The sequence below is a fragment of the Bombus bifarius genome, unplaced genomic scaffold (genome assembly GCF_011952205.1).
Source record: "Bombus bifarius isolate JDL3187 unplaced genomic scaffold, Bbif_JDL3187 scf7180000008233, whole genome shotgun sequence".
Taxonomy (NCBI): Eukaryota; Metazoa; Arthropoda; class Insecta; order Hymenoptera; family Apidae; genus Bombus; species Bombus bifarius.
In genome coordinates, this window is record NW_022884528.1 from 379,614 (window position 1) to 406,946 (window position 27,333).

At 31.4% G+C, this 27,333-nt stretch overlaps 3 protein-coding genes and 1 long non-coding RNA gene across 7 annotated transcripts; 2 read left to right on the top strand and 2 right to left on the bottom strand.

Annotated features, from left to right (window-relative positions):
* The first annotated feature begins 492 nt into the window (after positions 1–492).
* Positions 493–4,687, top strand: LOC117211433 (protein disulfide-isomerase TMX3). Of its 2 annotated transcripts, none has more exons than XM_033455283.1 (10): positions 493–777; positions 1,282–1,339; positions 1,648–1,687; positions 1,769–1,932; positions 2,027–2,210; positions 3,062–3,206; positions 3,317–3,557; positions 3,637–3,829; positions 3,911–4,103; positions 4,186–4,687. In XM_033455283.1, exons 1-10 carry the CDS (start codon positions 735–737, stop codon positions 4,218–4,220), a joined length of 1,296 nt encoding a protein of 431 aa, XP_033311174.1. In that variant the 5' UTR covers positions 493–734; the 3' UTR covers positions 4,221–4,687. The 2 variants fall into 2 exon arrangements, with proteins under 2 accessions (XP_033311174.1, XP_033311175.1); XM_033455284.1 differs by having other exon boundaries at positions 494–777; positions 1,291–1,339; positions 4,186–4,440.
* A 224-nt stretch (positions 4,688–4,911) lies between these two features.
* Positions 4,912–6,050, bottom strand: LOC117211435 (programmed cell death protein 5). The gene is made up of 4 exons (XM_033455289.1): positions 5,821–6,050; positions 5,426–5,534; positions 5,186–5,349; positions 4,912–5,121 (listed from the first exon to the last, which is right to left on the bottom strand). The coding sequence occupies exons 1-4, from the start codon at positions 5,884–5,886 to the stop codon at positions 5,074–5,076; spliced, it is 387 nt and encodes a 128-aa protein (XP_033311180.1). The 5' UTR covers positions 5,887–6,050; the 3' UTR covers positions 4,912–5,073.
* Positions 6,051–6,594: 544 nt separating this feature from the next.
* On the bottom strand, positions 6,595–26,723 carry LOC117211420. Of its 3 annotated transcripts, none has more exons than XM_033455259.1 (8): positions 26,548–26,723; positions 15,590–15,851; positions 12,855–13,108; positions 10,703–10,929; positions 10,544–10,651; positions 9,175–9,446; positions 7,519–8,126; positions 6,595–7,148 (listed from the first exon to the last, which is right to left on the bottom strand). In XM_033455259.1, the coding sequence occupies exons 1-8, from the start codon at positions 26,580–26,582 to the stop codon at positions 6,701–6,703; spliced, it is 2,214 nt and encodes a 737-aa protein (XP_033311150.1). In that variant the 5' UTR covers positions 26,583–26,723; the 3' UTR covers positions 6,595–6,700. The 3 variants fall into 3 exon arrangements, with proteins under 3 accessions (XP_033311150.1, XP_033311151.1, XP_033311149.1); XM_033455260.1 differs by having other exon boundaries at positions 10,856–10,929; positions 26,548–26,722; XM_033455258.1 differs by having other exon boundaries at positions 10,544–10,929; positions 26,548–26,582.
* On the top strand, positions 23,430–27,095 carry LOC117211421. Its single transcript, XR_004488257.1, has 2 exons — positions 23,430–23,557; positions 26,681–27,095. It is a non-coding gene; the product is annotated as an uncharacterized LOC117211421 (long non-coding RNA).
* The last annotated feature ends 238 nt before the right edge of the window (positions 27,096–27,333 follow it).

The window sequence follows — 27,333 nt, forward strand, 5'->3', positions numbered from 1 at the left end:
AAATTGTTTTATAGAGAAGTTAATTTTTAAGGTTTATACACATTAAGAGATTTATACATATGTATAATGATTTTGTACCTGCCTTAATTACCTAAATTTTACTATCCTTATTTTTTATACTAAAACATAATATTTCACTTTACTTACTTATTCACTTTATTATTTATCTATTGTCAGCGACACACAATTAAAGTTAATTTACGTAATTTAGTACACACGCGTTACATAGTTATTACAACACGTATTATAATAGTTATGCAATTAGTATGCTTATTATTAGTTGACTATAATGTTTTATTCAATTCTTCATTGATAAATATTTCACTTTAATGAATAATAGAAAATACGGCAAAAAATATTTGTAGTTATTTCCGATTTTGTCATGACTATATTACTTTTGTAACTTTAATATTCAAGTGAATTTATGTGTATTTTAGATTATTTAAAATTTGCGATTAATGCATTTTTAAATCTCCTCCCTGTTGTTTTCGTATAATGCATGTAAAGATGCAAAACGCAAAAGTGAGTTCAGAAGATGCCGGTATAAGAATCGTATGGCGTCACAGGACGAAAACATGGTAGAGGTGTATCGGATTTTATCGTGTGTATTTCAATTTCACAGCTAAGAGCGTTAATTACCTTAATTATGTGAAAGTAAATTAATCAAATATAATATTTTTGATCTTAAGATTTAACAAAATAGGCTTTTCTCAATAAAAAGCCTTTTTGCTGCAATGGTAACAATAACGAAATTGGTGCTCATCGCAGTTATTTATGGTAAAGTTATTTATCGCCACTAACTGTTTATAAGACGTAACTTTGTTGTGGATACTAGTTTGATAAAAATATGAAATTAGTATTAAGTAGTAAATTACTTCATAACCTCCAAATGTTGCCGATCGATAACTTACTAAAGTTTAGTGTTTAGTATTAAAATCTTTAATTTGATTTCATTCATTGAAATGTCTTGTTTATTAATTAGATTTGTTTAATATTTTAAAGATGACATTTCTTTTTATTAATGTTTTTACTGGCTGTTTTTACTGTTTTTAATTGGATATATAAAAACCAATTATGTTAAAATTTTAATAGATAATATCTTTTTTAAATATATTTAATTTTTTAAAACATTTACTTGTGATTTTAACATTTATTCCTTTTATTTGCATACTCTGTACTTTTAAAACTACACTTAATTTATATGCATATAAAGTAATTTAAATTGACTTCATTTATGTTATTATCTTTTGATACAGTTAGTATTATTAAAACATAATTCAGTTTTTTCAGGTATTTTTACTCCTGTAATAGCATCACGTGTACTTGAACTAAGCGACAGGTATATAATGATTGATGTCTGTTATATGTAGACTATGGTTGTTTATGCATTTTTGGGAAATTTAAGATTCCAAAAAAATCTAGAAGTACATACAATATGCAAAAATATATACAATATTTAAAGTAGATCACTTGTTATGGTATTTAGGAGACAAAACAAATTTCTACTTAGATTTCATTTTTTTAATTATGTTCATAAAAGTATAAAATTGCATGAACATCCACAGTTTAGTTATATTTTATATTTAATTAATGATATATATTTACATGTATATGTATAAAATTTTAAATATTCAATTTTTTAAATAGATTTTTGGATATTCATAAAGATGGGCAGTGGCTTGTTATGGTATAAATATAAAATATCTGATACATTATGTTTTTATGTAAAATTACTGCTTATAAACTACAAACATTACTTTTTTTATAGATGTATGCACCATGGTGTGCACATTGCAAAAGATTAGAACCAATTTGGTCTCATGTAGCGCAACATTTACATGCGACATCAATAAGAGTTGGAAGAGTTGATTGCACCCGATTTACAAGTGTTGCTCATGCTTTTAAAGTTAAGGGATTTCCAACTATTATATTGTAAGAAGAAAGTTGGATTTATTTTTATAGCTTTGTATATATATACATTTAGTGATACATTTCTCTACTGGTATTATTTCTCTTTTCTATATAGCTTAAAAGGTGAGCAAGAATTTGTATATCATGGAGATAGAACACGAGATGAAATAGTAAAATTTGCATTAAGAGTAAGTGGCCCACCTGTTCAAGAAGTAACAAAAACTCAAAGTTTCGACACAATTAAAAGGGAACGTGATCTATACTTTTTATATGTTGGAGAACGATCTGGACCATTATGGGTAAAATAAAAATTTTGTTTTGTGTAAAAACTAATAGAAATGTTATTAATGTTATGAGCTGAGACTTCGAGCAACGCGAGAAGCCGGCGAACATATTCTTATGGAATACAATTGCAATACTAGTCTTGACTAGTGGTCTATCATATAACTTTGATCAATAAAAATCGACGCGATTCGAGTGATAAAGTTGTATCGTGTGGGTACGTTCAATTATGTTGTACAGGATTGCGGGATTGGATGTTAGGTTTTAATAATTATACTCGAATTTATACAAGAATACAAGTATATGCATTGTAATCAAGAGATTGTTCTATGTGAGTGTGTATCGCGGATAAATGAGTATTATATGCGTTACCTTATGGTTTGGTTGCTCAGTTTTGACGCACTGGCAATGCGGAAACTAAGAGCAGCGTGAGGGATTGTTAAACAGAATTTAGACCGACACGCGGACTTTGAAGGGTTAAAGTTTGATCGAAAAAAAACTTCAGCTCGATCTCACTATATTAGCTTTTAATGAACGCAACGCGGAATTACACAATCTGTTCTGTCTAAGAAGCATATTTTTTGGTTTTTTATATACCGTAAAGATCTCGGAACTCTATTGTAGGGGTGGATCAAGGAGTTTAGTGTACGTATATGGAAAATGTAACTCTTCAAGATTTCCAAGAACGATATCTTCTGGATGTTTATCACAACTGATATCCCAGCACAATCGCGACTGTATCTCATTGCTTAGATAAATATTTCAAAATAAAGGTGTTTCTGTTTTACAGAAGTAGAAAACTACAGGTGAAGACCGTTCTTCATCTGTAACATTAATGAAGATTTTAATTTAAATGAATATGTTTTAGGAATTTTATCATAAGACTGCAGATGTGTTCCAACCACATGCATTTTTCTATCAGTCTCATCCAAATGTTGTTAGTAAACATGCTCCTGTGGAAAATACTCCTGCATTGTTTGTCTATAAGGAAAATTTACATTATAATTTTAGTGGTAAATATTTGTAAAATATTGATATTACCTATAAAAATATATTTTTTATAATTATCAATAATATCAATGAATAAAAAAATTAATTTTTAATAACAAATATTTTGTAATAGGCCATGACATAAATAATATAGAAAAGTTAAATGAGACAGTATACAAATGGATAAATGCAGAACGTTTTCCTACATTCCCAAAAGTAACAAGAGGAAATATAAATCAACTTTTCCTGACAAATAAAAATCTAGTATTGGCAGTAGTAGAAGAAAATCAACTAGAAGAAATACCACTACACATGACACGGTTCAAAGATATGGTAGAATCTATAATTAAAAGCAAGCGAGAAAAATATCACGAGTAAGTTACATTTTATGAATTTGTATATTCTTTATTTTAATATTCAAAATGTGATTATAATTACTGTTTTGGCATTTAGTCAATTTCAGTTTGGTTGGATAGCTAATCCAGATCTAGTCAATAGTATAGCAATGATGGTTTTACCATTGCCAAGCTTAATTGTTATTAATACTACAACAAACCACCATCACATTCCAGAGGATGAAACAGAAAAACTGACTCCTCATGTGATAGAGTTGTTCCTAGAGCAAATTCGAAATGAAAGTGCTCCGGTATATAAGATATATTTTTTAAATAAATTTAAGATACTTTATGTGGTTAGAAAAAATTAACATTATGGCATATGTTTTCAGCGATATGGTGGAAACAGTTGGTTAATTCGTATATATAGATCATGGTTTGAATTAAAAACAACTCTTTCTGCAATGTGGATGGGTAACCCCATTCTAACAATGGTTTTGTTTGGTTTACCAGCAGGATTCTTATCCTTAATATGTTACGGTATTTGTTGTCCAGATATTTTAGATGCAGATGACGATGAAGAAGGTACATATTTCTTTTTCTGCAAACCAGTATCTATCTATGAATATTCATATTATTACTTTTTTAATGTTAAATGATTTTCCAGATCATCCAGGAGCAAATCATATGAAAAAAGATTGAAATAACTGAATTATTGTATTGTTTATATTAAACAGTTTTTTAAAATTTTTAATCTATTGTTTCTAATTTCATTTAGGTAATATTTATTAATTTTATATTACAAAATTTCGAATTACTGAGACGCTTTATTTATTATTCATTAGTGTAACAAAATTATATGAATTATGAAAGTGATTATTTTTGTAGTCAATGCAATGAAAGAGATTCTATGAATTATAAATAGAATGATAAAGATTTATCTTAACTAAATGGAACTTTCATAAGACAATACAAATCATGTAAGTAAACGAGCTTTTTTTAAACTGCATAATAAATTTGTTTTACATTGAAATATGTAAATGTACTAAAGTTTTATGTAAAGAATGTAAGTGGCAAATAATGTTCTGTATACTTATATTTGGAATTACAGATGTATGTTTGTTTATGTAAATATAGTGAAAAGTATTTCATATCAATGTTTACGTAAAGATTGTATATTTGATTTAAAACATGATAACTGTTTTAGGGATGGGAACCTATTACATTTTAAGTGTAGATTTATCTATATTTAATAAAAAAAAATACTGTAATTGTACTTTAAATTTCTTTTTTATAAATATGGATAAAATTAACTAAATAAAAGAATATATAGGTGGAAAGGTGGATATAGAAATTTGAAAATAAAATCTGGATTAAAATAAATCCTGATACCTGACTTCAATTTTTTATTTCAATATATCATAAAAAATAAAAACATATGACTAATTAAGCGTACAGTTGTATTGTAATGTTAATACCTGTTCAAAAATTAAACAGAGAATGTTATGTCACTGTTTGTCATGGTTTGATAACCATGTATAAATATATGTATATGCTATAAATCATCATCATCAGAATCCAATGCTGCTCTTCGTCTGTCAAACTGAAATTAATTATTTACAATTTTATTTTTTTCTGAAAACGTACATACATATATTGCAACTAACCTTCACAACAGTTTTTCGTTGTGTTTGTTGATTTACGCTTTCAAGTAAACTGATAAGTTCTTTTTCCCCTAATTTACCAGGTAACTGACCTCGTTGAGCCATGTTTAATATCATATCTTCTATCATTTTTCCTTTTTCAGGTTTTCCAAGACTTAATGTATTTACTAAAGAAGTAGTGTACATTAGAAAATTTTATACATCATATGTATATATATAATTTCATTATATTAATGGTCTTACATCTTGCTCTAGCTGATTGACTTAATACTTGAGTGAGAATGGAATTCTTCATGTCTTCCATTTGATGCATTTTTTCCTCCATTGCTTGTTTATTCTCTACATTATTACTCTGAACATTTATAAACGAATCACAATGTAATAAGGATAAAAAATCAGTAATAAATGTTTATTTAAGTAATATCAGTATGCATATATGGTTATAAATAGCTTGAGCTGGCCAAATTTAAATTCAGTAAAATAACTTTAGTCATGAGATTGGGAATAATATACTATAATCATTTATTATTTTCATTTGATTTTTATTGATGGTCTTATTAAATAAATTATGGTTACACACACTTGTCAAAAATGGTTATGTATTATATAATATTTTGTCTCTAATACAACTGATTTACCTTATATTGTGACTGCAACTGAGCTAATCGTTGTTGTCGTATTGCTTCAAGTTCTGGATCTGACATGTTTTATAGCGTTAATTTTTCACTATTTGATGTTTAATAAATTTTATTGGAACTCAATATTTTCTTTGATGTATACACTTTCTTCCCAACCTAATTCTCGGTATAGTATGCAACAAGACGATCGACTAGCGAGAAACATGAAGGTAGTCAAATATACAAAATCAAACTCGAACGTAGAATGTTTATTTAAAATTTAGATTCGCAATGAAATAATTCGGTGTAATTATATTTGTATATTAGCAAATATTTTTTAAATATAGAGAGTAGAAGAGTAGAAAAATTGTATATTGTATAATTATGTATGATAATGAGTTGTTATGAACAATAATTTGTTATCTATTTAATACAGTTTAATCTTAACACAATTACAAATTATCGGGTTGGCAATTAAGTGATTGCAGATTTTGTCATTATCACCTAATGACAAAATCCTCAATTACTTAGTTGCTAATCCAATATTACAATTGACCTTGCTAAATACGTTAATTAAGGTAATTTAATAAAAAATTTTAATTTGACCTTATTTATTATTATTACTTGAAATATTGTAAACATATATAATTTTAGGTATACTCAAAGTTAGTAGTTTAGAGGTATTTAATTAATTTCATACTTTATTAAAATTTAAATAAACTGAACTGTGTTAAAATTATACATATGTTACACATATATTTGGAAAAATGAAATATTAATAAATATACTATACAATTTATATTTATACAGAAACTTTATTGTTCTTGATCAGTATATTAAAAAGTACAAAGCCCTTTTAATTGTACATTTAATTTTGCACATTTAATATGTGTTCATTAATTTAGATAGTATTTGTACTATCATACCATGGTGGCATCCAATTTGCTGGAGGTTTTGCTCTTCCTCTAGAAATAGGGAGAGTACCATCAATATTGTAATTTCTATCTGTTTGCCTTCTGCGTATCTCATTTTTATTTGTGTCAAAGATTCCATTATCCAAAACAACAAATGATTGGCCATTAGAGTGTTGCTTGGTGCTTTTACCAAAACTAGGAGAATATGGTCTGATAGTATTATTTTGAAGTACACAATCTGGTGAAGGATTATGTGTCCTTCCGGAAGACTGAAATGGTGGCGAATGTCTGCGTCGGAATCCTCTGGGTTCATCATCGACATTACAGACATGAAGTCGGTATGTTGGACTAGTTGATCTATCTTTCACTTTGGTACATTCCGGCATATTTACCTGTGTTTGTCTTTGCATATGTGTTTGCGAAGATTTCGAACTCCTATATTGTAATAATATTTGTTTCAATTAGTATATTAATTATAGACAAGCTATGCTTAAATCAAATGTATATATGTATGTAATTATTCTCTGAGGCATTAGCAATACACTAGACCTTTATATAGATATTGAATTTTACCAATCTTATTGAACATAAAGAAGTGTTACAGTATAATATAAAATTTATTAAATTCCTACTTACAAATCAAACAATCTTTTTGTATTTCTTCATTAATATGTCGGAACTAATTAATTACTATCTGATTAATTTCGTTCGTCGTATCATAGAAATTCATCATAAACGCGAAATTTAAGATATCTATGTTAAAATAAATTAAAATTTAAATTCAACGGAACTTTCAAATGCAAACCTTTGGCCACCTGTTGGTGGTTTTCCATAGACATTATCTTCATGAACTCGAGTATGTAGCACTTGGAACGCGTCCTGATCTTGAGCGGCATTTGTGAAACCAAATTGGTCTGCATTATTTATCCAATAATTTTCTTTTCGTCTGGAAGCGCTTAAACTACGATCTCGTTTACGATGCATTCTCAGTTCGTTTTGTAACTGATTCTCATGTTTCGAACAATAAGCTGTCTTATATTCCGGTTCAAGATCAAGATTACCCTCCAAACGTAAGTTGGTCGGCATTTTTAAAGTTTCAATCCTTGGTATATGACCATAAGGAATATATTGGGCTCGAACTTCACTTGTGAAATCGTGATCATGTCGTTTGGGCTCTTGTCTACCGAAACGTGTATATTTCGGAAGAATGTACGTTGATCTCAAGTTCAACGGTGGTTTTCGATATACTGGGTGGTCTCTTTGATAATCTAAATATTTCGAATTATATTCCGGATCTTGATCAATTTTCGATGTAAATCTGGGCGTAGGTGAGGGAGATGATATTTTCGTGCCATCCGCTCGTCCAATTTCATCTTCTGGCTTTACGATTTTAGGTCTCTCCCTTGGAAAATCCTATAAATTGTTAATAATTGTTAATAATTTTGTACGATAAAAATGAGTTGCTCATTGAAAAAGGGGCATGTATCGCATCTACGGTGGCTATGAAAGTATTTCTATATAAATACATATCCTAATTTTTCAATTGAACGTTTTTGTATGAGGTTTTATTATATTTCATTTTCATAGTATCAAATTCTTGTAGCCATGTGTGCACCAAATGATACGAAATTTAATATACTTAAACGTAATTAATTAGTAAGTAGATAGTATAATAAATACAATGATGTACAAATACATTCTGTATCGATTTTTGGTCTCTTGTAGTATCAATTAACTCGTGTATTTTAGTGTGTATATGTAATAGGTGGAACTGTGTTATGTATAATAGGTAGAAGTGATATAGTGAAATAAGGCGTTTAATAGGGTCACAAATTGATCTAACCGCAGCTAGGGTCATACGCATTCATGTAGGTCCCTACGTCCATTTTTTGAAATCAATTTCAATTATGAATTCAATGACGAGCCATAAAATCAAAATTGCTAAAATATAAGTTAGAGATGACTTGTAATAGTTTATAATGATTATAGAGAGATAAATCTTCTTTCAGATGTATAGCTTACTTATACCTAGATATACAAAGGAAGAATTTTCGGTTTTGGAATTACAAATTTATTCGGATCAAAACAGTGTATTCAGAATAAGATCGTTAGTAATTTCGAAGCCAAAACTCGTTAGTAATTGCTAGATCGTGGATGTTCGAGCAAATTCGTATCTTTATGAATAGATTCAATTAAAATCACTGACACTCTTTTCACCGATACCAAACTTCATCAACAGTAACTTTGACCGATAACAGTTTTGACTGAGAACAACTTTAATTGAGTGGCGGTATCAGTACAGGAAAATAAGAGAGCATTCTTACTTACGTCGGTTTATTGCTGCAGATAGTCGATGGCCTTATGATGACCGGATTAAAAAAAGTTACTCCAAGCCCAATTGTGTAAAAGCCTAATTGTGGCGTGTGCCCCTTAATTAACATGACGTAACGATATACTTTACCTTGTACGCGTCTTTATATTCCGGAATTTCAAGCGGTGGACACTTTAGGTCTTCTAACCTCGAGACCAACATTTCCAATTCCTTGTTTTTTTCCTTTTTCTCCATTAATTTTTTTTGCTTTTTCTCCGTTTCTTCGGCAATTTTGTTCGATTCACTCGTCAATTGCGGCTCTTTAGTACGAAAATCAATAAAATTATCAGTGTGCTCAGTACTTTGAAAAAAGGAGTTCCCGGTCTTCAGATGAATTTCAGGTTTTATTGGTCGTGAACGTTCTGCGATACAAAGATAATAATGATACATCCTGTATATTCATCGAATTCAAAAATATAAATGCAATCGAACCTCGATTATCAGAACAGACGTTTTTGTTGTGATCCTTCCAATCTATGATATCGCCTTCAAATTTTGTATATAAGGGACCATCTACAAATCTTCCATTAATAGATGGGACGTCAAAATTATCATAAATAATTTTGGGTAAATATGGAAAAGTGTCGCTTCTGTTACGAATCCTTTAATCTCTTTCAGTTCTTATTTTTGTTCTCCAATCTTTCGTTCAAGGCATCACTCTCAAATTTTCCATTAAGTAATTTCGTTAGACAAATTATTTTCTCTTAACATATTGACAGGCAATTTACGCATCAAATTCTATCAAAACTAATTTCAACTGATTTATTGAATTTACCTTTAAATCCCAAAAACGTCGATTAATAGAAAATTTGAGAGTTGTAAGAAAAATTAGAGAATAAGAACAAAAACGAACAACTTTTATCCATATTTGTCTTTCCTCAGAAAAGCGTTAGATTCTCCAGCATTTAATTTCTATATTGCATCTCAATTTCGTTAAACAAAATATTCATTATATTACATCATTTTTATAAGCGTTTCTGTAATTATATCGCAGAATTGTATTTAATTAAATCATAAAGTTATGGATTTCATATCAGAGGCTTTTACAAAATTGATTGACTTTTATTCGATAATAAGTCAAAATATATGTAGGTCATTTTCATGATATCGATTCCATTATACTGCAAGTACTACCATGGAAATCTACAGAATCTTCCGACATGAACAGAAATCGAATATATTTTTATACGAGTGTATATAAGGTGGATTAAATTTAAAAAAACGTGAATTTTCTTCGAAATCGAATTTCTTAAAAACTGGGTACGCTGAAAAGACGATATGTAGATTCGTGATCAAAATGTCAGAAACGCCATAAAAACGTTTAATAGGAATCGGAACGTCGGGAAAAGGTTGAAACTTAGACTTAGTGTTGTTTGAAAAATTCCCAACAGCTATGCGTGTCATGATTAGTTCGGATAATTAAGGTTCTGCTGTAAATAAATGAGTTTTTCATAATCACCTTTGCTATTATGTTTTTTAAACACATCGGCGTATTCTGCCACGAAATTAGCCTCTCCATTTAATTTCAAATTAGTGTTCTGCCTTAATAGCTCCGGTCTTCGAATACCTACAAATGGCACATATTTTTCGTGATTTTCAGTGGTAGTTTCAAATTCACCCTCGAGTTTTAAATGCGTAGGCACACGCATAAGTTCCGGTCGGCTAACGTTCAGCCACTGGATGAATTTCTCGCATTTCTCAGTGGTCGTTTCTAAATCGCCTTCCATTTTTAAAGACGTGGGCCTACGAGCTAGCTCGCGCTTGTGCTGACCTTCATAGCCAACGTATGACGAATAGGTTTCGGTATCCGTGTACAATTCTCCGTCATGTTTTAATGTAGTGCCCCTGTTGTAACAATGTAACGTTAAAGTATAAATTGAATGATTAAAAGCAGTAGAGCGATTAACGCTGCTATTATTTAGCACGACTATAACGGAATGTTTAATTCGTGGCAATAACGTTACGAACGTTGAATGCAACGATTACCGCAAAGTATTAGATCATTCCATAAGTTCCTCTCGTTTTTACCGTGATATTTAGAGCAAAATTTGGAACGTACCTGTAAATACGTTTATAAAAATATGATTACACGTTTTCATAGAACTCTCGTTCTATCACTTCTTCCCATCTTTCTGGCAGAGATACTGTGATACCTTTGTGGGTTTTCAAAAATATGTTTTGTAGAATTGAAATTAGAATTGAAAGGAAATAAAATGGAACTGATGGCGTTCTAACTATCGAAACGAAATATACGATACGTAATCAGAGTACTCGTAAGTGCGACACAGATATCAAAAACACAGAATGTTGGAAAAACTACGATTACAGACATTGAAAAACAGAAACATGATATTGAAAATTATCTAGAGCGCGTAAATTCCTTGGATGCTGGCAACCATAGAAAAACCATAAATATACCGACGTAATGAAATAATTTCATCGCGATAAAGACGATAATAATGACGATTTTATGCGAACGGGAACAGCAAACGAAAGCGATGACGAAGAGCTGCCTTCTCGTGTCGAAGCATTCGTGGCATTCGAGAAAGAGCTTTAATGGTTCAAAGAATGTAACTTTGTGCGGTTACTTCTGTTGGAAGAATCATGTGACTTTGCAGTCAAAGAGATACAGGATCCATAAATATTTTAAGAATCTGTCAATTGATTTTAGTCTGTATTTGAATAAATGAAATTTCGTATTGGAGAAGTGCTTGTTCTATCATTCGAAAATTCCATTATTCGAATAGCTTTGTCTGCCTGTTAGGTCGGATAAGAGAGAGTCTCTACTGGATTTGAACTGTCGTAGTAAATAAAAACTGGAGAAGATAAGTTATTCAGCGAAATTCTATTATCGAAATTGCTCCGTTATTCGAATTATCTTATCCCTCAATCTGTTCGGATGAACGAAGTTCTTTCGTAATTTGAATACTGCAGATTCTATTGTAATTTGGATACTGGAGATTTCACTGTACAATGCCGTGAATAATTATCAATTCAACTCCATTCTTAGATTTTTTATAATATTCTTTATGATCAAAAGTTGGCAAAATCGTTTGTACAGTTTCATATTATAATATAGAACAAAACTGAAGATACAACAAAGAAAAATTGTCTTCTTCTGAAGTCTGGAAAAAATGAAATTTTCTGTTAAAATTAGCTGCAAAAAAATATTAAATGTTTGATGAATTTTCCTTTATTTTTTATTACTTCTATTAATCTGTCAGGTATGCTATCCACTAATTTATTTAAAGTTTCGTTTTGAATATTCGTCCACGCGGATTTTATTCTTTTCCTAAGTTCCACAATGCTTTCTATAGATGGTTTCTCGTGATCGTAAATTCTTTTTGCTATAATTCCCCACAAGTTTTCGATCGAGTTTAGATCAGGATTCAACGCTGGCCATGATAATAATACCTATTCCAAAATCTTGAAGCCACTTTTTTCTAGTGGCGAGTGTACAAACAGAAGCATTGTTTCGTTGAAAAATTCTCTTTTTTTTCTTCTATTTCGGTTATGAAAGACAATAATTCACCATGTAACATCTCTTGATATCCTACAGTGTTCAACTTCCCTTTGCAAAAACAATTTCGCTTAACATATTCAGATATGATCGGTGGTTTCTCGGAAACATTGAAGAAATAATGCAAAAAATATGTTTGAGTTTATAATTATTCACAGCAATGAATATCAAAAAGCAAGTGCTCGGACACATTTGAGTAGTGTCATCTGCTAGAACAAGTGTAATTGTTTGCTTCATAAAGTAGTTTTACCTTCTGATCAAAAAAGGTCGTTTAGGAGGTTTGGTGTGACTTGCGAGTTTGGAATTCGTTGTTTCAGTCTCCATCGTTTTATCGTTATTCATCTGCTCTAAAGAAGTCTCGTCCTTTGTATTTTCAATTGGAAGCTCTGTATGTTTCTCCTCTTGTCCTTTGACGCCTTTTTGGTTTGAAACTCTCTTATCCCTGATTGAATCTTTTGTCCGAAAATCTTCGATTCGTTTATTACTTTCCAACCAGGTATTTTCCTACGGTAAGGGGTACATCTATGAATCGGAAAATTATTACTTAATGAATTGAGAAATGCTCTCACGTAGCTCTGTATCAATTTATATTTCCTCATATCATTCTGTATATTCTCTCTTGCTCGCTTTTACTTTGCGAATGTTTTCGTATTATTTTACAGTTATATACGCTATCGTGAAACTACAGCAAGAAGGTTAAATTATAATTATTAATTTTCATCTACGATTATTAATATTTATCTATAGTCTATTAGTACTTATATACAGAGTGGTTGGTAACTGGTGGTACAAGCGGAAAGAGGGTGATTTTACGCGAAAAAAGAAGTCGAAAATATAGAATAAAAATTTTTCGTTTGAGGCTTTGTTTTCGAGAAAATCGACTTTGAATTTTCGCTCGGTACGCGTGCGGTACGTTATAACGGATCTCACTGCAGATCGTTGTCTCGATGGAAAAATTAAAAAAAAAGAAAAAATTAAAAAAAAATTTTTTATTCTATATTTTCGACTTCTTTTTTCGCGTAGAATCACCCCCTATCCGCTTGTACCATCAGTTACCAACCACCCTGTATATCTACTTATATACTTTTGTACTTTTTATACTATTTTCTTGCTGATATTTGTAATCCGCTTATTATCTAAACTCGTAATGGGCGAAAGCCTAATGCAGAAATTATAATAATAAGAAAAGGAAAGAAAAGAAAATATTTATCTATTGTCAATGCTTAACATTATATTATCAATTTAATATAATGTATAGTGACAAGAGGTTTCTATTAAAAATAAAAAATAACAAATCATTATTTATTAATAAAAGATTAAAAAATACTGTTTTCAGCGATAGCGTTATTATTAGGTGATCCTATAAGCAATATTACATTTACGTCGATTTGATGAAATATTGTACAGTAGAATCTCATTTATCTGAACTTCTTTCGTTGATGATGAAATCTTATTTCGTTTCAATGCATTGGTGTCAATCGAATTCACTTATCCGAAGATACACTCCTATTACTTGAACGAAAAATCATAGGTTGCTATCAGGAACATCAATAAACTTCTATTTATGCTTTCAGTTATGCGAACTGTATGCTTGCTGATGGAATCAGATAAATGGACTTCTATTGTATCGAAACTACACCTTTGAAACAACATTATCCATGTTAGAGATTAAACTGTGGATGTTTATGCATTTACGAGAAATTTAGCGATGCAAGTATGCGTAAAATGCCTAAAATATTAAAAAAATATGTAAAATATCAAAAGTATTGTTATAAGATTATAAGATTCGTAAGATTTAGTGAATGAAGCAAATCTCTGCTTAGATTTTCCAATTTCTTTAGTTGTATTCATAAAAATATGTATTTGCATAAACATCCGCAGTCTAGTTATGATCTTATATTTTTCAATTGTTAGAAATATATTTAGATATTTTATTTGTTCGATTCTTTCGAAGTATAATAGATACACTTTTACATGGGCGATCCATAAGTTTGTGCGATTTTTAATATACATATTCTTTTATACTTTTTCCTGAATGAATAAAATTATTTGATCTACTCGCGTAATATATAATTCTGTGTAGGAGTCAAAAATAACAGTTACTTCTTAAATTTTTATGGAATTTTTATCGGTAACCAAAAAGAAAATTGTGTCACAGATAATGGTTATCGACAACCAAAAAAAAATTATCTGATATAATGATCGTCGGCAATCAAAATGAATTCTCTTATCTATAATGGTTATCGGTAAGCAAGAAAAAAAACTTTCATCGATAATAGTTCTAGATAACCAGAAACATTTTGATTATCTGTAAGGATTATTCGTAACCAAAATCAGTTAAAGTAATCCACTAATTCCTTATACTAATCTACTAATTTTAATATTGCAACTTTTTTCATTCTGCTTATAATTGTTATTTTTGTAAACCCTGAAATGCTCTTTGACGTCGATGTATTTTGTTCGATTAAGTAATTGTAATGTGATTATTTGTTTAGAAAGAAACATGGAAAAATTGGCAATTCGTGTACTTGACTATTGGCAGCAGAATTTCGAAGCGATAGAGATGACGAAGAAAATTTATAAAAATCTATAGTATAAAATTATATATACATATATTTTCTACAGTACTTTATAGGCTACAAAAAGCACACGAATATCCAATTTTTCCATATTCCTTTCCAAACAAATCATGAGATTCAATACAATGAATTAATCAAACGAAATATATATCACAGTGCTCTTCGACGGCTACAAAATGACATATTACACATGTAAATCGAAAAACTTTATACATTCGAAAAAGTAGTACAAAGAAATATATTTCGAATACGCACGAGTAACACAATTAATTAACTCGAACAAGAAGAGCGTCACCATACCTTGGTGACGGGGCCCCCACGGAAGTATACCCGTCACATAGATATGTGCGACGTGGCGACGAACGTGTTAAAAATACAAGTGTAAAATTTAAGAACAGATGCTAACCTTCAGGAACTCCTTGCTTCTCGCATGGAAAGCTTCACGATACTCGGACACGTGATCTTCGTTTTCAACCTCGACATTAAGTCCAAGATTGTCTTTTGGTTGTCCCTGTATACGTCTTCTCCGATAACGAGCCAATTCGTCGACTGTTAGCCCTTCCAGTAAAGGCCATTTTTCCTTCGATTTACTCTTTCGATTTTTACTTTTACCCTGCGCTAGCTCAGTGTCCGAGGAGGATTTATTGACCCCGTGGGAGAACCTTTGCCTGCGTACAATTTTCAACATGTCAGATATTTTGTGAATCCTTGAACGTGCAATTTCCTTCGATCTCACCGGTTAAAAATGTACGATTCTCTTGTTGGCGGTATTGTTCCTTGGCTATACAATAATATACTAAGTTGTATATCATATATTTATTCTACATTATTATACATTATATCTTATTATATATTTATTAGGTCATCTTATAAATGATGCAGTCGTTTATACTAGATATTAGATACCAGTATTTTCTCATATTCTTTATAATTCACTAACTTTTTCTATTACATTTTCTATTGTAATCTTTTAAGACTTCGATAGTAACAACTGCTATCGTTTTAAACTTATATCTCAGCAAAACCAAATTACTTATAGCGTGACCTAATAAATTCGTCCTGTTTTTTATATTGTAATGTTTATACTTGCTATTAGACTGTAGATTTTTATGGAAATTCATATTTTGAAAAAAAAAAAAGTAAAAAGTTTACCTGCCAACTATTATAGAGAGCACTATACTTTGGATATCTTTTTATATCATATGCAATCTTGCACTTGCAAATTTCCTATAAATGCATAAAAATCAGCAGACTATTTGTCGCAATTGCAATTGTATTTATAACGTATTTGGTACGATGCATATAAAATTGAAATTCCTTGATACTTGTTTGATTGGATGAGAAGTATCTGAGAAATGTCTTATCTAATATTAATGAATATTATTGGGTTGTAACGTAAATTACATGTATCGTAATAAATTTAAAAACTCGTTGAATTTACGTTATTGTATATTATGTATCTATCGTAAGAAGTAATGAGATCCCTTTTATCTTTTAGACTAACGAAATACCGGCTACCGTTATCACGATGTTAAGTTACATTCTCTAGCGTGTTTACTCCTGCTTGACCGATGCTATCTGTTCTTGAAGAATTGATCATTCAACTTCGTCATTCAACCTACTTTGAGGAAATCGTGCATATTTATTTATAGATTCCATTCAGAAGCACTTGAAGGTAGATTCTACAATTGTTCTCTAAAGCTTTTACATGAAATACAAAATACTAGGCTTAGCTATGTCCATCACTTTTCGCCACACAAATTATACAACATGACAAATATGTACTGTAAAAAGGGAGGTATTTCTATAATTCTACTTACAAAGAACAGTACTCAAATACAGGGTGGTTGGTAACTGTTCGTACAAGCGGGAAGAGGGTGATTCTACGCGAAAAAAGAAGTCGAAAATATAAAATAAAAATTTTTCGTTTGAGGCTTTGTTTTCGAGAAAATCGACTTTGAATTTTCACTCGGTACGCGTGCGGTACGTTATAACGGATCTTACTGTAGATCGTTGTCTCGATGGAAAAATTAAAAAAAATAAAAAATAAAAAAAAATTTTTTATTCTATATTTTCGACTTCTTTTTCTGCGTAGAATCACCCCCTTTCCGCTTGTACCACCGGTTACCAACCACCCTGTATAACGCACTGATTCTGATGGAATTTTACAGATGCGTGATATAGCCAAAAATATTCGACACTTATCTTCTTTTATTAACGATCACCCACATTTAGGGTATAAAAGCAGTTATCAAAGTTGGGATGGAAAATGTATTTTCTTGAATATGTCTAAAATTCTTAGAGGTAGGGCAATTATGCAGACGGACGAATTTTATGTTTTTGGATAGATATAGATTATATCTAGAATAGATACAGATATAGAGAAAATTAATAAATTTCGGAAGATATTTTTTGAGCCACTATAAATTACTTTTATTTTCTATAAAATTATTTACACATCGCAAAAGCCGAGAGTAATTAATACTCACAACAGTTAATCACACAGAACGATGAAACAAGATTAATAAAATTTGTAAAGGAAAATGATTATTAAAAAATCGTATTTTTCAAATGATCGAAGATTATTGTTTTCTGCTACGTTATCTACGAATCACACGACTCTAGAACAGCTAATATTCAAGACACAGTCGATAACATCCAAACAACAGTGAGTCGCACAAAGTAACGGACAGAAAAATTTCATAGAGTTTGTGAAAACAAATATGCTCTACCAAAGATCATATTTTTTAAGTGATCGAAAATTAGAAAAGAATTCAAGTGATACTTCTTGCGGAAACGCGACGAGTGGAGATACCAAAAGTAGAAGTCGAGAGGGTGGAGCACCGAGCCGGGTGGATGCCCGGGACGGACTGAAATGTTTCAGCGAAGGGATTGAAGCTGTGGGGTGGAAACGGAGACGGCGCGGCGTGTAGAGAGTAAAAACGCGGAACAGGAAGAGGGTGGTACGAAGCTACATGCCTTTACAGAACGAGCCTTGTAGTCGCGACGCATCGATCTACAAAGAGAGGAGTCCGAAAAAGAAATTTCGTTACAGACAGCCTAATGGTTTACGTGCACGGAAGCGTTTAGCCTTTACTCGTACCGTAACGGCGACGTCGTCGACCAACTTTCCTTATCGTAACTTGCGTAAATATTTCGAACAGAAGACAACTATTTCAAAACGTGTGTCATGATAATAATGGAAACATAGTACAGTAGAACTTCGTATAACGTGACGATCCGAAGACCGCGCCCTCGTATAACGCGATTGCAAAATTGTTGGTGATTATGTAGAAGAGGGCACGGCACGCCTTGTCAATTTTGAAGACCTTGAAATAGTATGTTATCAAGGTCATTATTCTGAGCAACTTTTCCATGTACATGTTACCGTCGCTCGGCGTTAATTTCCGAGATGTTTGCGAAAATCTTCGATAGAATTTGTTACGATGTTTACGATCATGATTACAGTCTCAATTTGGAGTAAGCGGGCAGGTTTTTATGTAGTCCAATCTTAAATTTCTTGATGAGAGAGATAATTATTATTAATTATAGTGGATATAACTTATGATGGACTATGACTGATAGTGTAACTGCAACTGTAATTAATGATTGTAATCGATGATTGTAATCAATGATGATAATCATAATAAATAAAGAAAGAAAATGGTTGGATTATGGGCTGGGCTGGAGTAATATCCTAGTAGTAATATATAAAGTTATATTTGCACGCAATGCTAACATGAAGTAATTTTCAATGAGTCTATTGATATATAAAATGTTGCATTATGTTTTATCTGTCTGTTCGTCACGTACATGCTAATAATCAGGTGATATACAGGGTGTCTTCGAAGACATGGTACAATCGGTCGGGTGATGATTGTACGTGCAAAAATAAGTTGAAAAAAAGGAATAACATTTTTTCGTCTGAGGCTTCGTTTTCAAGAGAAAGAAGTTTGAAGATCAGGTATTCACACTGTATACTAATTCTTTATTAAATATAAGTTTGTAGTAAATATTTCGCAACTTCTGTATATAGTTTTGGATTAGATTCAAATTTTGTTAATGTAATCTTGGCAGTAGCGTCTCATTATAGTGCTAATAAAATATCAAAATGTTTTACGTGAGGTGCACGATACGCACATAAACATTTTTTTTATAGTAAACATACGAATACTTTTGCGAGTCACTGTATGTCTTCTTTCTATATTTATAAATTCAATACTGTTACAAATTTTTTTTGGATACTATGGGAACACATCTTTATTTTAAACTCGAGAAATAGTCGAAAAGTTATCTAAGATTTATATCGAACCTTCTGAACTAGAATACTTCCTTAATTGAAAGCGAAAAATGGAATTGTCTATTCGGCAATCGATATCTCAACGTGACCTACAAAATAAGGAACTGAGCGTAATTGACCAACGTTTCTTCGTGATTGGCACACAATTACCCTGCACTTACAAATTGGCCTCGATTCCGAACACTGTGTCCATTATTGATACAGATTTGGAACATGTCCAGGTGCCTTCAAACTCTAAATGAGATCCTTAGACGTATCTCTATCAATTATCCGTCAACTATCCTTAATAAATTTCAAACGAAAAATTGAGTGTCATGAATTTTCACTTATTAAATCGTCTGAAAAGATTCTTTCGTTTTATAAGAAAATAATGGATGCACATTTTCCGTTTTATATTATTTTATCGAATTACGTATAATCCATTTTGTTCTATCAAACTAAAGATCACAACGTTCGACAGATTAGGTTTCATGTTTGTATAAAGATGCGTTGTTGTAAAAGAAATATCTGTAAAAGAAAGACACTTTCCGGTCAACCTAATATTATCGTCGAATCACAGGCGATTTACAACGATCTGATTTATGTTATTTAACAGTAACAGTAACATTTCGTAATTTGCATCGTTTTAGTTACATTTATAAAAATATGAATTTGTATAAATATGTGCAGTCTATTCATCATGTGCAGCGCTATCGCTTACATTGCAAATAGATCACTTTGTCAAATATTAGATACGCAAACAAATAATTCAAACTTGCCAGTGAAACTCAAAGTTTATTTAAAAGAAGAAATACCGTGAGTTATTCGAGCAGAGTATTTGTCGTCGCTTTTCATGATTCGAGACCATCTGTCAGACGAATGACGAGTTTCATCACAGAGTGTTTTGTCTTTAGACAAGATCCAATCGTCACACTCGGACACTGGCAAAGGAAAACTATGAAATTACTGCGTGACAACGCTAGGGTAAATACTGCTTCTACGACATATGAAAGACACAACAAGTCTCGACGATTGGGACATCTTGCAGTGGCCAGTTTACTCACTAGACGTTACTTCGGATCATCATCTGTTCTGATCAATGTAACATGCCTTATCCGACACTCACTTCGAATTAGCGGATCGGATATAAAAATGACTCAACGATTAGATCTTGTTTAGAGATTCAAGATTATACGGCATTTCATCGTGATGGGATTCGTCGCTTGCCTGGTAAATGTCTGAAAGTTACAGGAAGTAACAGCGAATTATTTTGGTTAAATACTGTTTGCTCTGTTGTTTTTTAGATGAACTTTAGTTTCGCTGGAAAATTTGGATTATTCACTTGTACACCTACATATTAATACGTATACCTAAAAAATTTTTATTTTAAATTGTAGTGATGAACAAGCAGATGTTTTGTTAATCTCACAGACCAGCTCCAGTGTAATTCAGTAATTACTCTGGAGAATTAAAAAAAAAAAAGAAATCCACAAGTAAGGAAAATCAGAAAAGACAAAGAACAGAGAAATGACTACAGAACATCTGCATTGAGCTAATTATGAAGGACAGTCGATCACTGAATAGCTTCGTCGATTCTCGTTTACGCAAAGTTGTCAATCTGCTTATTGTAGGCAGTAAAACCATCGATGAAAATGAATAAAAGTAACATATGATATAATACTGCGAATAAGATATAAAGAAATAAGGAAGTTTTATAAGAATAAAGGAATTAATTTATAATTTATTAATTTATAATAATAATTAATTTATAATTAAAAAGAGTATTAATTTATATGAAAGTTGATGGAGCAATTCGTTAAAGCAAAATCTATTTGGTCCTTATATTTCTCTTGATTCATTATCGAAATGATTTTCATTTACTTCGCTTATTTGAGTGTGCCTTCGCATGAAAATGATTTAAGAAACAGAAAGACATCGACAGAGCACAGTTAGTCTCATTGATGATCGAGCTCCCTTTAAAATAAAATAACTTCTTTAAAATAGTACCAAACGACTTCATTTTTTTTGTTTTTTTTTTTTTTAGAAGATAGAAGGATTAGTTTGAAAGACCAGATGACGAATTTTCAAAAAAACTTTTGAAAAAATTCCAATGGAAATTACTGCAAACAATGATATACGATTTCGATGGAGCTTTTGTTTAACAAATGGATTTAAACGCGCACTTTTGGGATGATTTAACACAAATATTGTAATAACACATTGTTGGACGATCACGAGTTAAACAAAGTTAAGTTGCTAGTTTTCGCATAAAATAGTCGGTTAACGATGTGTTAAGGATTCATACGATAATTGAACAAAATATAGAAAATACAAAGTGGCTCGCGAAAGTATTTGAATGCAGAGACTTGTTACAAAGAGACAGAGATTTATAAAGTAGATATAAATATCATCTTTGAAGAATGAAGAAACAGTCGACAGCTATGTGTTGCATATAAAACTGAAATTTCACAAAAAGTAGATATGCGATATTTGTGTAGTCTGAGCCATCGATATTCTTTCTCTTCTCCAATCACGTCAGAAGCAGCTCGCCGCGATTAATCATCAAACAAGAGGTCACCTGTCGTTTTTCATTCCATATATCGACCGATAGATTAGAGCGAGCGCGTCCTCTAATCGCGATCGAGCCTGATTCTCCTTTCAGTGTTAACGGGCACGTGGCGAATAGTCACGAGTAGCTAGGGGCTGTTCTTGTTCGAGATCGTTTCGTGTGCCGAATTATCGCAAGCGTTCAACGAAGAACGCCACCTCCAGAGCGGCGATGTAACCTCATGACCCGAATTTCCTTTCGTTGTACGGACGACGAATTTTGCATACACCGACAAATAAATGTCCGTAACGCGTTGACGTACGCACACGCAACTCCGCCAGTAGAATTGGTCAGTAATTTTGCCGGTTCGCGTGATTCGATCTACGGATGCATTTTACCAGCAATGTTTGCACGCGAATCTACTTTGAAAAAGTAAAGAGGCCACGTGCTTCAGAAACCTTCCCTTTAAAGGTGTGTTTAGGCCGAACGAGTAGAAGAACATAGAGCGAGAGTATTCGCGCTTGTATTCGTTTAGTGTGAGCAGTAACCGAGCAATTTGTTCGCAATCACGTTTATTTTTCTGTTCCTCTTTGCTTTAATTGCTAAATGATAATTTACAGTTTGTTTGATACACGAACATTGGGCTAAGAGCGACCGAGAAATGGGGCGCTTTTGGATTTCAGTTTGGTAACTTAGTGATAATTTATGATGAAACATCGATCATAGAAAATTTTCGATTCGTGCAGGCAATTAGTCTCTGAGATACAAGGGGCCAAACTGGTGAATTACGGTTCTAATTTTGTTCCTTTTACGTTTGTTAAAAAGAGCTTGATCCCAGGATGGTGGAAGACGTCAATCAACTGTTGGCTGTGTTACAGTTACATTGAGGCACTTGTATGGTTCCTTGGATATGGTCAAATATCCGTGGGATACATATACTCAATTCCAATGTATGTATACATGTAATAAATAATTCCGGTATGTATAGTCTGGTTAACGTTAATCTTATATTATTTCAAATGTTGTTATATTGTTTTAACGAACTTATTTCCCACCGTCAAAATTTTAGCAGCTTTCAAAGTTAATATGAGCTTAATCAATGAAAATAAAATATGTTGAATTATCTCTACGCATATAAAGCCGATCTTCATTATAAAATTCCTATTTTGAAAAAAATATTTCTTTGATTCACATTTGTTGAAAGCTTCACTCCGTTTCAATACGATATGATTCTTAATTATTTCCATCACCTAAATAAATATTAATATTTCCGCATGAAAATTGTCGTTTTTAACATAATCACGTAATTCAACTAGATTGTTTAATATTTACATATTTAGAATCTAGGTAAGAATTAATTATACGTGTATTTGTAATTTGTAGGTCATTCGCTTGGTTCTTACGATTCAAGAATTAAAAGTAGGACTGGGGCAATCAAAATCTTGAAACCTCAAAACCTCACAACTCTTCTAAACCTAAAACTTTCTACTATTTTGGTGCTTCGAAACTCTCATAATCCAAATGAATAATAATTTATATAAATCAATGTAAGTAATATGACTATATTATTATAATATTATATCTATAATAATTATATAATATCTATAATATACATATGCGATTTTTCATTATAATTGTTAGTAAATCAGTATTTATGTCCCATTCGTCTAATTATATGCATAAAAGTATGAATTTGTATAAATATCTCCAGTTTATTTATTTAGTATTATAATATTTATTATAGGACTATATGTATGTAGTATCGTGGACGAAAAGCCTAAGAGATATCGGGCGAACCATGAACAATGTCGCGAGAGCCGAGGCGCCGTCGGGTCCATCAATGTGTCATCGGTCTTTTCAAGTGCATAGTTTCGTAGAAAAGACCTACGTGACCCTGGCTACGAGCGTCTGCAGAACACGTGTGCCTAGCAAAAGACAATAGAATGCGACAACGAGCAGAGCGTTAGTCGAGAAACAGAGTTTGCGGGTGGCGTTGCCGAGAGAGTGTTGATTGCATTTGGTGAAAGTCGAGTCGTTATCTAATTATTTAGTTGTGCTGTTTTCTGTACGTTTGGTGTGAATAGTTCAGGTTGAACAACAATCGTCTTTTTCTGTCCGATTAACATCTGTATCATCCATTCCTTGTAAATATATTATATCACGATATTACATGTATTATATATGTATGTATACTTTGATCTCTTCAAACTTCTTAGAAGTGTAGAAAACTTAAAATTCTAAGTAGAACAGAAAACAGCAGAAAGATATAATACTTAATAAGTAGAAAATATTATAATAATTATATAAATAATAATTATTAAAAATTTTAATTGTCTATAATATAAATTTAGTTTCTATAAATAACTCATGAAAATATTAAGACAATATGAATTTATTTTTATTTAACTGATAATAATTCAATTGATCTTGGTTTCAGACTTTGAGATTTGTTATAATCATTTATTTCAAGAAAGAAATATTTGATTTTCTGACAAAAATGCTACAGTTTTAGTTCCTGATAATATATATACTCTTTAGAAGAGAAAGAAAGTAGAAACATTCCAAATTCAAAAAGTTCGAGATTTTGGAAACAAAGTTTCGGATTTAAGTTTCGCAAATCAAACAATCAGATATCGACCCATCTCCAGATAAAAGCATACTTGTTATAAGAATGGCCGAATCGAATACCCAATGCAACCATTTAACTCTCACTTAGATGATGAATAGCCGAAGTGTAAGGGATGCTTTTAACCAAGACAGGAAATTAAACCTCGATTCGAATCTATGGACTATCATTGTCAGTTTTTGTTCGAGCCTAACATTTATCATCCTAAATTCTTTAAAGTGATCGACTACGTTCTAAAGTAATTCAACCAATCAATTAACAAATACCTAAAAGCAATTCGATACACTATTACTGTAATTAGATTGCAAGGTAGTTTACGATATCTGTGCCAAGCACACCTCGTGCATTTAGGTCTCTAGTTTTAGAAATCATTTCAAATTTACTCTCCTTTCGTGACAGAAGTTTCGATCTTTATACCTAAAAGCACGAATTTACCAACCACAAATTTACATTGTAATGCAGGGATGCTTATGAAACTCTCAATTTACATATTTAGAGTATACTGTAACTGAAATTCCCTTTAAGTCGATTTCTATTAGAATATTAAAAAATCCTTCACTTTCTATCGTACCGTTAGGACAACCCAAAATATTTGATTGAAAGTGAAAACAAGGAAAACGTAATGAAAAAGATAAAAGGATCATTAACGTCTATTCTCATTTGCAATTTTTTTCAGTCAATTTATATTATTGAATTTTATTTTTATCACTGTGGTTAAAAAAATAATTCCAAAAATTTACTTAATATCTTTTCTCATTACTATTTTCTGTTCCACTCCTTAATTCATATTTTTATGAATATAATTGAAATACTGGAACTTAAATAGGGATTTACTAAATATTATGAGTGTTATTTTTTAAATATTATTGTATATTACGTATACTCTAAATATTTCCAAACTTTATAAGTTTCTATAAATGCACAAATTTCCGCAGTCTGATGAAATTCCTACGAAGCTTATATTTTATGATTCCCCAGATTGTTATCTCCAAACGTTCCGTTAGTGAAATCTGATACTCTTCAAACGTTCAGTTACTGAAACCTGATGAAATTCTTCAGTGATTATTTCTGTTACGAACAAGGATCTTTTTCTCAAGTTTTGCCAATTAAATGTTTTTTCCTAATTAAAATTTTCTCCATGAATTTCTTAATTATTTTCTCCTGTATAATAAATGACAATTTTGATTCTTCTATATTTACTTTATACGAAACCGATTTAACTTTACAATATTATATTTTATGTTTATATTATTGTATAATTAAACTGTGGATGTTTATGCATTTATGGAAAATTTAAACATACAAAAATGCACAGAATGCACACAATGTAAAAATACACAAAATATTCAAAGTATAACATTTATCTTATAACCTATATTCATATATCCTACTGTAAGAAATCCTGTTCCTTTAGTTGTATTCATAAAAATGTGAATTTGCATAAACACTCGTTGAATCATAACCAGAGTGAGGATATTTATGCAAATTCATATCTTTATAAATATAATTTAAAAAATGGAAACTAGACAAATATTTCATTCATCTACTAATTCTAAGTATTATAACTACATTTTTTATATTTTGTCCATTCTGTGCATATTTATATTGTGTGTATTCTGTGCATATTTGCATTTCCAAATTTCTTATAAGTGCATAAAAATTTACAGTCTAATCATAACATTTTCTATTTCAAAAACTTCAATATTCTCAGTCAGTTTAATACTATCGCGTTTGGTCGAAGACTTATTGCCAGGAGTAATATAACTTCTTAACATCTCATATATTTTCTTTCAGTGGCCCTATAAAATCTATAAATAGCTTAAGAACGGTGTCCTTAGCGGTTCGTTAAACCTTGCGAGTTCGATAGCCTGCAATTCGTTTCCCGCCTAGTCAAGTTGACGGAAATATTACCTTTTGCCAGAACGGTCGCTTCTACCCCCGTCCATTGCATCCTCCTATCCAATCAGCTTCCGGTTCTCGAGTCTATCACGTTCGAATGATCGTTCTTCTGATTGTAAATAGCTTATCGAAAGCTGCTGTCTAGGTACTAGCGAAACGAAATCGATTGATGACTCGACCGCACCAGATCCTTCTGCTGGCGTGACTGGCTTTTCGGGCAAGATGTTAATGAGAAGGTGTCGGTGATACACCTGCGCAGCTGCGGGCTCGAAACGCTCGACCGACCAGGCGCTAGATGGTGTAAAGAAGACGACCACCAGCGAGTCGAGTCGTAGCGCGCTGTCCGGCCGGACAGCTTTTCGTAGAATTCCACAATCACTGAATTGCACCAAGGCGTAATAGCATGCTCTATCGCAATTTCCACGTAGATTCTCCAGTTCTTGGGAATTTCATCTGATTAACAGGGAATTTTGTGTTAGTTTCTTTATCTATTTTTGGTTATATGTATAGGTTATAGGAACTGTTCACAGTTGTACAATAAAAATGAATAGCAAAAAATACATGATGTAGAGTTGATATAAAAATCGATTTTAAAGTTTTGTAAATTAATCTGTGCTAATACTTTTGTTGCTATATATTACGTACAATACATTCATATACTACATACATATTAGTTACATTTGAAGTTGAAATAGAGTTAACTCTAAAAATTTGAAACGATTATTTTTAAAAGAAAGTTAACTTTGAAATAATTGTTAAATTTTATTGGATATTCTGTGTAGGCTTCGCATTCAGATA

Excerpts from the sequence above, each read along its gene's own strand:
- LOC117211420 (XM_033455258.1), bottom strand. The coding sequence starts at position 26,582 with ATGGACGGGGGTAGAAGCGACCGTTCTGGCAAAAG. Across the intron at positions 15,852-26,547 it reads AGCGACCGTTCTGGCAAAAG|GCAAAGGTTCTCCCACGGGG; the intron begins GTAATATTTCCG and ends AATTGTACGCAG. Across the intron at positions 10,930-12,854 it reads CGACCTTTTTTGATCAGAAG|GGGCACTACATTAAAACATG; the intron begins GTAAAACTACTT and ends TTGTTACAACAG.
- LOC117211433 (XM_033455283.1), top strand. The coding sequence starts at position 735 with ATGGTAACAATAACGAAATTGGTGCTCATCGCAGTTATTTATG. Across the intron at positions 778-1,281 it reads GCTCATCGCAGTTATTTATG|TTTTTTCAGGTATTTTTACT; the intron begins GTAAAGTTATTT and ends AACATAATTCAG. Across the intron at positions 3,558-3,636 it reads AAGCGAGAAAAATATCACGA|TCAATTTCAGTTTGGTTGGA; the intron begins GTAAGTTACATT and ends TTTGGCATTTAG.
- LOC117211435 (XM_033455289.1), bottom strand. The coding sequence starts at position 5,886 with ATGTCAGATCCAGAACTTGAAGCAATACGACAACAACGATTAGCTCAG. Across the intron at positions 5,535-5,820 it reads AGTTGCAGTCACAATATAAG|AGTAATAATGTAGAGAATAA; the intron begins GTAAATCAGTTG and ends ATAAATGTTCAG. Across the intron at positions 5,350-5,425 it reads TCAATCAGCTAGAGCAAGAT|TAAATACATTAAGTCTTGGA; the intron begins GTAAGACCATTA and ends CTACTTCTTTAG.